General features: G+C 42.0%; 1 protein-coding gene across 1 annotated transcript in view; it reads right to left on the bottom strand.

Annotated features, from left to right (window-relative positions):
- The window catches only part of LOC139754434 (proteasome activator complex subunit 4-like), a 576322-nt gene that overhangs the window by 15635 nt on the left and 547330 nt on the right, over positions 1–13357 (bottom strand). Inside the window, exon 34 of the mRNA XM_071671710.1 lies at positions 12030–12236. Within this exon, the coding sequence (XP_071527811.1) occupies positions 12030–12236 (207 nt within the window). The remainder of the gene's footprint in view (positions 1–12029; positions 12237–13357) is intronic.

Raw genomic sequence — 13357 nt, 5'->3', positions numbered from 1 at the left:
CACGCAAATATACATACCTATACATCTCAATTTACACATATATATACACACACAGACATATACATATATACACATGTACATAATTCATACTGTCTGCCTTTATTTATTCCCATTGCCACCTTGCCACACATGGAATAACATCCCCCTCCCCCCTCATGTGTGCGAGGTAGCGCTAGGAAAAGACAACAAAGGCCCCATTCGTTCAAACTCAGTCTCTAGCTGTCATGTAATAATGCCCGAAACCACAGCTCCCTTTCCACATCTAGGCCCCACAGAACTTTCCATGGTTTACCCCAGACGCTTCACATGCCCTGATTCAATCCACTGACAGCACGTCGACCCCGGTATACCACATCGATCCAACTCACTCTATTCCTTGCCCGCCTTTCAACCTCCTGCATGTTCAGGCCCCGATCACTCAAAACCTTTTTCACTCTATCTTTCCACCTCCAATTTGGTCTCCCACTTCTCCTCGTTCCCTCCACCTCCGACACATATATCCTCTTGGTCAATCATTCCTCACTCATTCTCTCTATGTGCCCAAACCATTTCAAAACACCCTCTTCTGCTCTCTCAACCATGCTCTTTTTATTTCCACACATCTCTCTTACCTTTACATTACTTACTCGAACAAACCACCTCACACCAAACATTGTCCTCAAACATCTCATTTCCAGCACATCCATCCTCCTGCTCACAACTCTATCCATAGCCCACACCTCACAACCATACAACATTGTTGGAACCACTATTCCTTCAAACATACCCATTTTTGCTTTCCGAGATAATGTTCTCGACTTCCACACATTCTTCAAGGCTCCCAGGATTTTCACCCCCTCCCCCACCCTATGATTCACTTCCGCTTCTATGGTTCCATCCGCTGCCAGATCCACTCCCAGATACCTAAAACACTTTACTTCCTCCAGTTTTTCTCCATTCAAACTTACCTCCCAATTGACTTGACCCTCAACCCTACTGTACCTAATTACCTTGCTCTTATTCACATTTACTCTTAACTTTCTTCTTTCACACACTTTACCAAACTCAGTCACCAGCTTCTGCAGTTTCTCACATGAATCAGCCACCAGCGCTGTATCATCAGCAAACAACAACTGACTCACTTCCCAAGCTCTCTCATCCCCAACAGACTTCATACTTGCCCCTCTTTCCAAAACTCTTGCATTCACCTCCCTAACAACCCCATCCATAAACAAATTAAACAACCATGGAGACATCACACACCCCTGTCGCAAACCTACATTCACTGAGAACCAATCACTTTCCTCTCTTCCTACACGTACACATGTCTTACATCCTCGTTAAAAACTTTTCACTGTTTCTAACAATCTGCCTCCCACACCATATATTCTTAATACCTTCCACAGAGCATCTCTATCAACTCTATCATATGCCTTCTCCAGATCCATAAATGCTACATACAAATCCATTTGCTTTTCTAAGTATTTCTCACATACATTCTTCAAAGCAAACACCTGATCCACACATCCTCTACCGCTTCTGAAACCACACTGCTCTTCCCCAATCTGATGCTCTGTACATGCCTTCACCCTCTCAATCAATACCCTCCCATATAATTTACCAGGAATACTCAACAAACTTATACCTCTGTAATTTGAGCACTCACTCTTATCCCCTTTGACTTTGTACAATAGCACTATGCATACATTCCGCCAATCCTCAGGCACCTCACCATGAGTCATACATACATTAAATAACCTTACCAACCAGTCAACAATACAGTCACCCCTTTTTTTTAATAAATTCCACTGCAATACCATCCAAGCCTGCTGCCTTGCCGGCTTTCATCTTCCGCAAAGCTTTTACTACCTCTTCTCTGTTTACCAAATCATTTTCCCTAACCCTCTCACTTTGCACACCACCTCGACCAAAACACCCTATAACTGCCACTCTATCATCAAACACATTCAACAAACCTTCAAAATACTCACTCCATCTCCTTCTCACATCACCACTACTTGTTATCACCTCCCCATTTGCGCCCTTCACTGAAGTTGCTATTTGCTCCCTTGTCTTACGCACTTTATTAAGTGCATATGAACGCGCACCTTCATAGAACATACAAACCTCCAACAGCCAGGATCGAACCCAGGACCCCTGTGCAAGAGGCAGGCATGCTAACCGCTAGGCATGCCTGCCTCTTGCACATGGGTCCCAGGTTCGATCCTAGCTGTTGGAGGTTTGTATGTTCTATGAAAGTGCGCGTTCATATGCACTTCATTCGTATTCGTATACCTTCGCATTGTACAGTTAGGTTCAGTAAAACGCTATCAGCTGGCTATGTGCGTCTGTTCGGAAACAACCGGTATAGACCCCGTTGCTCACCATTGTGAGACGAAGGGTATTCGAGTACTTAGTATTTCGAATAGTTGTTTCCTATTATACAGTCCCATAGCCTAGCAGTTAGCATATATATTTTTTTTTTTTTTTTTTTATACTTTGTCGCTGTCTCCCGCGTTTGCGAGGTAGCGCAAGGAAACAGACGAAAGAAATGGCCCAACCCCCCCCCCCATACACATGTACATACACACGTCCACACACGCAAATATACATACCTACACAGCTTTCCATGGTTTACCCCAGACGCTTCACATGCCTTGCTTCAATCCACTGACAGCACGTCAACCCCTGTATACCACATGACTCCAATTCACTCTATTTCTTGCCCTCCTTTCACCCTCCTGCATGTTCAGGCCCCGATCACACAAAATCTTTTTCACTCCATCTTTCCACCTCCAATTTGGTCTCCCTCTTCTCCTCGTTCCCTCCACCTCCGACACATATATCCTCTTGGTCAATCTCTCCTCACTCATTCTCTCCATGTGCCCAATATATCAGATTGGGGAAGAGCAGTATGGTTTCAGAAGTGGTAGAGGATGTGTGGATCAGGTGTTTGCTTTGAAGAATGTATGTGAGAAATACTTAGAAAAGCAAATGGATTTGTATGTAGCATTTATGGATCTGGAGAAGGCATATGATAGAGTTGATAGAGATGCTCTGTGGAAGGTATTAAGAATATATGGTGTGGGAGGAAAGTTGTTAGAAGCAGTGAAAAGTTTTTATCGAGGATGTAAGGCATGTGTACGTGTAGGAGGAGAGGAAAGTGATTGGTTCTCAGTGAATGTAGGTTTGCGGCAGGGGTGTGTGATGTCTCCATGGTTGTTTAATTTGTTTATGGATGGGGTTGTTAGGGAGGTAAATGCAAGAGTTTTGAAAAGAGGGGCAAGTATGAAGTCTGTTGGGGATGAGAGAACTTGGGAAGTGAGTCAGTTGTTGTTCGCTGATGATACAGCGCTGGTGGCTGGAAATGAGATGTTTGAGGACAATGTGTGGTGTGAGGTGGTTTGATCGAGTGAGTAACATAAGGGTAAGAGAGATGTGTGGAAATAAAAAGAGCGTGGTTGAGAGAGCAGAAGAGGGTGCTTTGAAGTGGTTTGGGCACATGGAGAGAATGAGTGAGGAAAGATTGACCAAGAGGATATATGTGTCGGAGGTGGAGGGAACGAGGAGAAGAGGGAGACCAAATTGGAGGTGGAAAGATGGAGTGAAAAAGATTTTGTGTGATCGGGGCCTGAACATGCTGGAGGGTGAAAGGAGGGCAAGGAATAGAGTGAATTGGAGCGATGTGGTATACCGGGGTTGACGTGCTGTCAGTGGATTGAATCAAGGCATGTGAAGTGTCTGGGGTAAACCATGGAAAGCTGTGTAGGTATGTATATTTTGCGTGTGTGGACGTATGTATATACATGTGTATGGGGGGGGGTTGGGCCATTTCTTTCGTCTGTTTCCTTGCGCTACCTCGCAAACGCGGGAGACAGCGACAAAGTATAATAAATAAAAATATAAATAAATAAATATATATATATATATATATATGTTTAGAAAGGGTAGTGAGTGGTGGGATGAAGAAGTAAGAGTATTAGTGAAAGAGAAGAGAGAGGCATTTGGACGATTTTTGCAGGGAAAAAATGCAATTGAGTGGGAGAAGTATAAAAGAAAGAGACAGGAGGTCAAGAGAAAGGTGCAAGAGGTGAAAAAAAGGGCAAATGAGAGTTGGGGTGAGAGACTATCAGTAAATTTTAGGGAGAATAAAAAGATGTTCTGGAAGGAGGTAAATAGGGTGCGAAAGACAAGGGAGCAAATGGGAACTTCAGAGAAGGGCGTAAATGGGGAGGTGATAACAAGTAGTGGTGATGTGAGAAGGAGATGGAATGAGTATTTTGAAGGTTTGTTGAATGTGTCTGATGACAGAGTGGCAGATATAGGGTGTTTGGGTCGAGGTGGTGTGCAAAGTGAGAGGGTTAGGGAAAATGATTTGGTAAACAGAGAAGAGGTAGTAAAAGCTTTGCGGAAGATGAAAGCCGGCAAGGCAGCAGGTTTGGATGGTATTGCAGTGGAATTTATTAAAAAAGGGGGTGACTGTACTGTTGACTGGTTGGTAAGGTTATTTAATGTATGTATGACTCATGGTGAGGTGCCTGAGGATTGGCGGAATGCGTGCATAGTGCCATTGTACAAAGGCAAAGGGGATAAGAGTGAGTGCTCAAATTACAGAGGTATAAGTTTGTTGAGTATTCCTGGTAAATTATATGGGAGGGTATTGATTGAGAGGGTGAAGGCATGTACAGAGCATCAGATTGGGGAAGAGCAGTGTGGTTTCAGAAGTGGTAGAGGATGTGTGGATCAGGTGTTTGCTTTGAAGAATGTATGTGAGAAATACTTAGAAAAGCAAATGGATTTGTATGTAGCATTTATGGATCTGGAGAAGGCATATGATAGAGTTGATAGAGATGCTCTGTGGAAGGTATTAAGAATATATGGTGTGGGAGGCAAGTTGTTAGAAGCAGTGAAAAGTTTTTATCGAGGATGTAAGGCATGTGTACGTGTAGGAAGAGAGGAAAGTGATTGGTTCTCAGTGAATGTAGGTTTGCGGCAGGGGTGTGTGATGTCTCCATGGTTGTTTAATTTGTTTATGGATGGGGTTGTTAGGGAGGTAAATGCAAGAGTCTTGGAAAGAGGGGCAAGTATGAAGTCTGTTGGGGATGAGAGAGCTTGGGAAGTGAGTCAGTTGTTGTTCGCTGATGATACAGCGCTGGTGGCAGATTCATGTGAGAAACTGCAGAAGCTGGTGACGGAGTTTGGTAAAGTGTGTGGAAGAAGAAAGTTAAGAGTAAATGTGAATAAGAGCAAGGCTATTAGGTACAGTAGGGCTGAGGGTCAAGTTAATTGGGAGGTGAGTTTGAATGGTGAAAAACTGGAGGAAGTGAAGTGTTTTAGATATCTGGGAGTGGATCTGTCAGCGGATGGAACCATGGAAGCGGAAGTGGATCATAGGGTGGGGGAGGGGGCGAAAATTTTGGGAGCCTTGAAAAATGTGTGGAAGTCGAGAACATTATCCCGGAAAGCAAAAATGGGTATGTTTGAAGGAATAGTAGTTCCAATAATGTTGTATGGTTGCGAGGCGTGGGCTATGGATAGAGTTGTGCGCAGGAGGATGGATGTGCTGGAAATGAGATGTTTGAGGACAATGTGTGGTGTGAGGTGGTTTGATCGAGTAAGTAACGTAAGGGTAAGAGAGAGGTGTGGAAATAAAAAGAGCGTGGTTGAGAGAGCAGAAGAGAGTGTTTTAAAATGGTTTGGGCACATGGAGAGAATGAGTGAGGAAAGATTGACCAAGAGGATATATGTGTCGGAGGTGGAGGGAACGAGGAGAAGAGGGAGACCAAATTGGAGGTGGAAAGATGGAGTGAAAAAGATTTTGTGTGATCGGGGCCTGAACATGCAGGAGGGTGAAAGGAGGGCAAGGAATAGAGTGAATTGGAGCGATGTGGTATACAGGGGTTGACGTGCTGTCAGTGGATTGAATCAAGGCATGTGAAGCGTCCGGGGTAAACCATGGAAAGCTGTGTAGGTATGTATATTTGTGTGTGTGGACGTGTGTATGTACATGTGTATGGGGGGGGGTTGGGCCATTTCTTTCGTCTGTTTCCTTGCGCTACCTCGCAATACGCGGGAGACAGCGACAAAGTATAAAAAAAAAAATATATATATATATATATATATATATATATATATATATATATATATATATATGATATATATATATATAGGAGGTAAATAAAGTGTGTAAGACAAGGGAGCAAATGGGAACTTCAGTGAAGGGCGCAAATGGGGAGGTGATAACAAGTAGTGGTGATGTGGTGATGTGAGAAGATGGAGTGAGTATTTTGAAGGTTTGTTGAATGTGTTTGATGATAGAGTGGCAGATATAGGGTGTTTTGGTCGAGGTGGTGTGCAAAGTGAGAGGGTTAGGGAAAATGATTTGGTAAACAGAGAAGAGGTAGTAAAAGCTTTGCGGAAGATGAAAGCCAGCAAGGCAGCAGGTTTGGATGGTGTTGCAGTGGAATTTATTAAAAAAGGGGGTGACTGTATTGTTGACTGGTTAGTAAGGTTATTTAATGTATGTATGACTCATGGTGAGGTGCCTGAGGATTGGCGGAATGCGTGCATAGTACCATTGTACAAAGGCAAAGGGGATAATAGTGAGTGCTCAAATTACAGAGGTATAAGTTTGTTGAGTATTCCTGGTACATTATATGGGAGGGTATTGATTGAGAGGGTGAAGGCATGTACAGAGCATCAGATTGGGGAAGAGCAGTGTGGTTTCAGAAGTGGTAGAGGATGTGTGGATCAGGTGTTTGCTTTGAAGAATGTATGCGAGAAATACTTAGATAAGCAAATGGATTTGTATGTAGCATTTATGGATCTGGAGAAGGCATATGATAGAGTTGATAGAGATGCTCTGTGGAAGGTATTAAGAATATATGGTGTGGGAGGCAAGTTGTTAGAAGCAGTGAAAAGTTTTTATCGAGGATGTAAGGCATGTGTACGTGTAGGAAGAGAGCAAAGTGATTGGTTCTCAGTGAATGTAGGTTTGCGGCAGGGGTGTGTGATGTCTCCATGGTTGTTTAATTTGTTTATGGATGGGGTTGTTAGGGAGGTGAATGCAAGAGTTTTGGAAAGAGGGGCAAGTATGAAGTCTGTTGGGGATGAGAGAGCTTGGGAAGTGAGTCAGTTGTTGTTCGCTGATGATACAGCGCTGGTGGCTGATTCATGTGAGAAACTGCAGAAGCTGGTGACTGAGTTTGGTAAAGTGTGTGAAAGAAGAAAGTTAAGAGTAAATGTGAATAAGAGCAAGGTTATTAGGTACAGTAGGGTTGAGGGTCAAGTCAACTGGGAGGTGAGTTTGAATGGAGAAAAACTGGAGGAAGTGAAGTGTTTTACATATCTGGGAGTGGATCTGGCAGCGGATGGAACCATGGAAGCGGAAGTGGATCATAGGGTGGGGGAGGGGGCGAAAATTCTGGGAGCCTTGAAGAATGTCTGGAAGTCGAGAACATTATCTCGGAAAGCAAAAATGGGTATGTTTGAAGGAATAGTGGTTCCAACAATGTTGTATGGTTGCGAGGCGTGGGCTATGGATAGAGTGGTGCGCAGGAGGATGGATGTGCTGGAAATGAGATGTTTGAGGACAATGTGTGGCGTGAGGTGGTTTGATCGAGTAAGTAATGTAAGGGTAAGAGAGATGTGTGGAAATAAAAAGAGCGTGGTTGAGAGAGCACAAGAGGGTGTTTTGAAATGGTTTGGGCACATGGAGAGAATGAGTGAGGAAAGATTGATCAAGAGGATATATGTGTCGGAGGTGGAGGGAACGAGGAGAAGAGGGAGACCAAATTGGAGGTGGAAAGATGGAGTGAAGAAGATTTTGTGTGATTGGGGCCTGAACATGCAGGAGGGTGAAAGGAGGGCAAGGAATAGAGTGAATTGGAGCAATGTGGTATACCGGGGTTAACGTGCTGTCGGTGGATTGAATCAGGGCATGTGAAGTGTCTGGGGTAAACCATGGAAAGCTGTGTAGGTATGTATATTTGCGTGTGTGGACGTATGTATATACATGTGTATGGGGGTGGGTTGGGCCATATCTTTCGTCTGTTTCCTTGCGCTACCTCGCAAACGCGGGAGACAGCGACAAAAAAAAAAAAAAAAAAAAAAAAAAAAAAATATATATATATATATATATATATATATATATATATATATATATATATATATATATATATATATATATATATATATATCTATCCCTGGGGATAGGGGAGAAAGAATACTTCCCACGTATTCCCTGCGTGTCTTAGAAGGCGACTAAAAGGGGAGGGAGCGGGGGGCTGGAAATCCTCCCCTCTCAATTTTTTTTTTTTTTTTTTTTCCAAAAAGAAGGAACAGAGAAGGGGGCCAGGTGAAGATATTCCCTCAATGGCCCAGTCCTCTGTTCTTAACGCTACCTCGCTAATGCGGGAAATGGCGAATAGTTTGAAAAAAAAAAAAAAATATATATATATATATATATATATATATATATATATATATATATATATATATATATATATATATATATATATATCAAAACACATTCAACAAACCTTCAAAATACTCACTCCATCTCCTTCTCACATCACCACTACTTATTATCACCTCCACATTAGCCCCCTTCACTGAAGTTCCCATTTGTTCCCTTGTCTTATACACTTTATTTATCTCCTTCCAAAACATCTTTTTATTCTCCCTAAAATTTAATGATACTCTCTCACCCCAACTCTCATTTGCTCTCTTTTTCACCTCTTGCACTTTTCTCTTGACCTCCTGCCTCTTTCTTTTATACATCTCCCACTCATTTGCATTATTTCCCTGCAAAAATCGTCCAAATGCCTCTCTCTTCTCTTTCACTAATAATCTTACTTCTTCATCCCACCACTCACTACCCTTTCTAATCTGTCCACCTCCCACGCTTCTCATGTCACAAGCATCTTTAGTGCAAGCCATCACTGCTCCCCTAAATACATCCCATTCCTGCCCCACTCCCCTTATCTCCTTTGTTCCCACCTTTTTCCATTCTGTACTCAGTCTCCTGGTACTTCCTCACACAAGTCTCCTTCCCAAGCTCACTTACTCTCACCACCCTCTTCACCCCAACATTCTCTCTTCTTTTATGAAAACCTCTAGAAAATCTTCACCTTCGCCTCCACAAGATAATGATCAGACATCCCTCCAGTTGCACCTCTCAGCACATTAACATCCAAAAGTCTCTCTTTCACGCGCCTATCTATTAACACATAATCCAATAACGCTCTCTGCCTATCTATCCTACTTACATATGTATACTTATGTATCTCTCTCTTTTTAAACCAGGTATTCCTAATCACCAGTCCTTTTTCAGCTCATAAATATAAGGGCTCTTCACCATTTTCATTTACAACACTGAACACCCCATGTATACCAATTATTCCCTCAACTGCCACATTACTCACCTTTGCATTCAAATCACCCATCACTATAACCTGGTCTTGTGCATCAAAACTACTAACACATTCACTCAGCTGCTCCCAAAACACTTGCCTCTCATGATCTTTCTTCTCATGCCCAGGTGCATAAGCACCAATAATCACCCATCTCTCTCCATCAACTTTCAGTTTTACCCATATCAATCTAGAGTTTACTTTCTTACACTCTATCACATACTCCCACCACTCATGTTTCAGGAGTAGTGCTACTCCTTCCCTTGCTCTTGTCCTCTCACTAACCCCTGCTTTACTCACAAGACATTTCCAAACCACTCTTCCCCTTTCCCTTGAGCTTCGTTTCACTCAGAGCCAAAAGATCCAGGTTCCTTTCCTCAAACATACTACCTATCTCTCCTTTTTTCTCATCTTGGTTACATCCACACACATTTAGACACCCCAGTCTGAGCCTTAGAGGAGGATGAGCACTCCCCGCATGACTCCTCCTTATGTTTCGCCTTTTAGAAAGTCAAAATACGAGGAGGGGAGGGTTTCTATAACCCTTCCACTAAACATCTCTATCAATGATATCATACATTTCCTCCAGATCCATAAATGCCTTATGCAAATCCTTCTGTTTCCCTAGGCAATTCTTGCACACATTCTTCAAAGCAGACACTTGTTCCACACATCCTCTACCACTCCTTAAGCCACACTGTTCTTCCCCAGTATGAAGCTCTGTGCATGCCAGAGCATTCTCAATCACCATTCTTCTATAAACTTACAAGGCATACTCTTCAGGCTTACAGTTCTGCATTTCTAACTATATAGAGTGGCATAATACAAAAATTCTATTAACTTTAAAGCACCTTACCAGATTCAAACAAACAATAAAAATCCTAACTAACCAAACAACAACACAGTCACCTTCTTTCTTGAGAAACTCAAATATAATCCCATTCAAACCAACTTCCTTGCAACTACAACAATGAAGACACCAAGCACTGACCACTCAATTACCCCATACCTTCTGCACATAAACACACAAAGAACATCACTTCATTTCATGTGGCTGGCTTCCTGAGTGTTGCAAGAGCCTTATAAAGATGGCAGGGACTCCTAGGACAGGAAGAAAATATGTATGATGAGGGAGGAAAACTACTAGAGGTGGTAAGAACTTTTTATCAAGAGAGTACAGAATGGGTGCAAGTAGGTAGAGAAATGGGGGAAGAAAACTACTAGAAGTGGTAAGAACTTTTTATCTAGAGAGTAAAGAATGGGTGCAAGTAGGTAGAAGGTGGGTCTGTGGCAGGGGTGCATAATGTCACCACGACAATTTGATTTGTTCACAGATAAGGTGGCAAGAGAGGTAAATGCATGAATCCTGGAGAGAAGGACGAGTATGCAGTCTATATGGGATAAGGGGGGTCTAGGGAGTTAGTGAATTGTGTGCTGAAGACATAGTACTGGTTGAAGATGAAGGAAAGAAACTGGAGAAGTTGATCCTAGTTTGGAAGATATTGTGAAAGATGGAACTCCTATGGCAGGAAGTAAGCATGTATGGTGTGGAAAGTATGCTACAAGAGGCAAGATGTCATCATGACTATCTAATTTGTTTAAGATGGGGTGGTGAAGGAGGTAATTGTAAGGCTTGCAGAGAAGGGCAATTATGCAGTCAGCAGGGGTAAGGGAGCCTATCAAACAAGTCAGTTGTCATTTGCCAATGACATAGCACTGGTGGCAGATTAAGGTAAAAAACTGCAGAAATTAGTTCCAGTTTAGGATAATGAGTGAAAGGAGAAATTTAAAAGTAAAAATGATTAAAAGCATGGTTATTAGGTTTAGCAGTGGAGAAGGAATGGTGAGTTGGGGTATGAATTTGAAGGGAGAAAATTTGGAGGAAGTGATGTGTTTTAGATACGTGGAAGAAAGGATGTGTCAGCGAAAGGAACCATAAAACTGAAAACGAGTCATAGAGTGAGCGAGACATGAAGTTTCTGAGAGCATTAAGGAATGTGTAAAAGAGAAATCATTATATGGATGCAAGACATGGGCTATAGATGAGAATGTTCGGAGAGGGGTAGATGCATTGAAAACTGAGATGTTTGAGGACATGTGGCATGAGGTGGTTTGATAGAGTACACAATAAAAGATTAAGGGAGAGGTGCAGTAACAACAAGAGTGTGGCTGAGAGAGCAGAAGAAGGTGTGCTGAAATGGTTTGAACATATGGAGAGAATGAGCGAGCAGAGGTTGACAAAGAGGTTATGTGTGTGAGTAGTGGAGGGAACAAGAAGAGACACCAAACTGTAAACAGAAGAATGGTGTGAAAAATTTTTGAGTGGTCAATGTATGACCATGCAGGAAGGTGAAAAGTATGCATGGGATAGAGTGAACTGAAGCAATATGTATATAGGAGACACTGTGCTGTCAATAAACTGAATTAAGGCATATGAAGGAACCAGGGGAGACTATGAAGAGGTCTGTAGAACCTGGTAGTGGATTGAGGGCTGTGGTTTCACTGTGTTACAATAAACAGCTACAGAAGGACGAGCAAATGAGGCCTTTTCTTTCTTTGTCCTTAGTGCTACCTTGCTTACATGGGAAACAGGAAACAAGTATAAAAGGAAAAATGTTACTATACAGTATAACTTACCGGTATTGGATGAGGATCATTGAGATGTTCACTCAGTGTGACTAAGACTTGTGGCAGCATGTCCGGTACATCATACGGAAAAGCACTGACGTAAGCACACAACCCTAACACTCCTGCATGTAGCTCTAAAACTTGCTGGGGGTTTAATGGCTCTTTTCTCCTTCTCTTCTGTTCACGACCATTCTGGAGCTTAGATGTGAACTCATCCTGAAAAAGTTTCAAACTGCAATTACAAAAAATTCTGATCTTGTGAGAATGTGCAGCAAATCAAGTGATTAGAGCTATCAAAGTTGCCAAATGCTCCTTCCAAAAAGTTAATTTGATATATCTGAAAAAAAATAATTCAATGACATAGCAAACCTTAAGATCAGAAACTAAAATATCTAAAAATAAGTGTTATCAATAATTGTGTGACATGGAACCTTTGGAACTTCTGCTGTTTAAAGATGAGTAATCTCTATCTATCTATCTATCTTTCAATATCTCTGATGACTGTTCAATCTGGAAATACCTCAAGGAGTGGCCATGGCAACACTCTCCATAACCACTGAACTTCAGTGATGCTGCTCAGTCTTTGGAGCCTCACCTTTAACAGGCCACTGGCAGAGGACTCTTACCTATTATTTCTACTGACTACTTCTAACTAATGCTCCTGCCTAATGTTCCTACCTATTACTTCTATCTAATGCTCCTATCTACAAATTCCATCTATTGCTCCTACCGTTTTGCCAAAAGGTAGGGCTAGCACATAGCACTCACTACAAAAAAATCGAGTTATAAAGAATGAGCTGTGTGATTTAAGTGTTTTCAAGAGCTATGTACGACAAAGAGATTGTATGTTTGTGGAGAGAATGTCAGGAGTCAACGTGTGGGTGAGGCAGAAAAAAGACAGCTACCAGACAACCGCTACACAACCATCACTAGCCCTCCCAATACCCAGGCAGGTAGTACTGGTAATATACCTCTCTGGTTATTAGCTGCATACCAACTACTACCTACAGATATGAGTATTCTCACCCTGACTGAATATACCAATCTGGTAATATACCTCTCTGGTCACTAGCTGCATACCAACTACTACTTACAGATATGAGTATTCTCACCATGACTTAACATACCAAGGCTTAGTAAAGTAAGTAAACATAAGCTTTTATAACTCTGTATTGAAAAACCTCTGTTATCTGTAATAATAGTCAACAAAATGTTCAACATGTGTTATTCCCCCAATTTCATTTGACAACTCTGATCTAAAAAAAAAGGTTTAAAATTAAAAGATACTTAAAGATATTTCATATCGTGTGCAACATCCTGCAGCGATTAGTGTTCTC

Source organism: Panulirus ornatus, chromosome 17, assembly GCF_036320965.1.
Source record: "Panulirus ornatus isolate Po-2019 chromosome 17, ASM3632096v1, whole genome shotgun sequence".
Lineage (NCBI taxonomy): Eukaryota > Metazoa > Arthropoda > Malacostraca > Decapoda > Palinuridae > Panulirus > Panulirus ornatus.
This window is presented reverse-complemented; position numbering and strand designations above follow the sequence as displayed.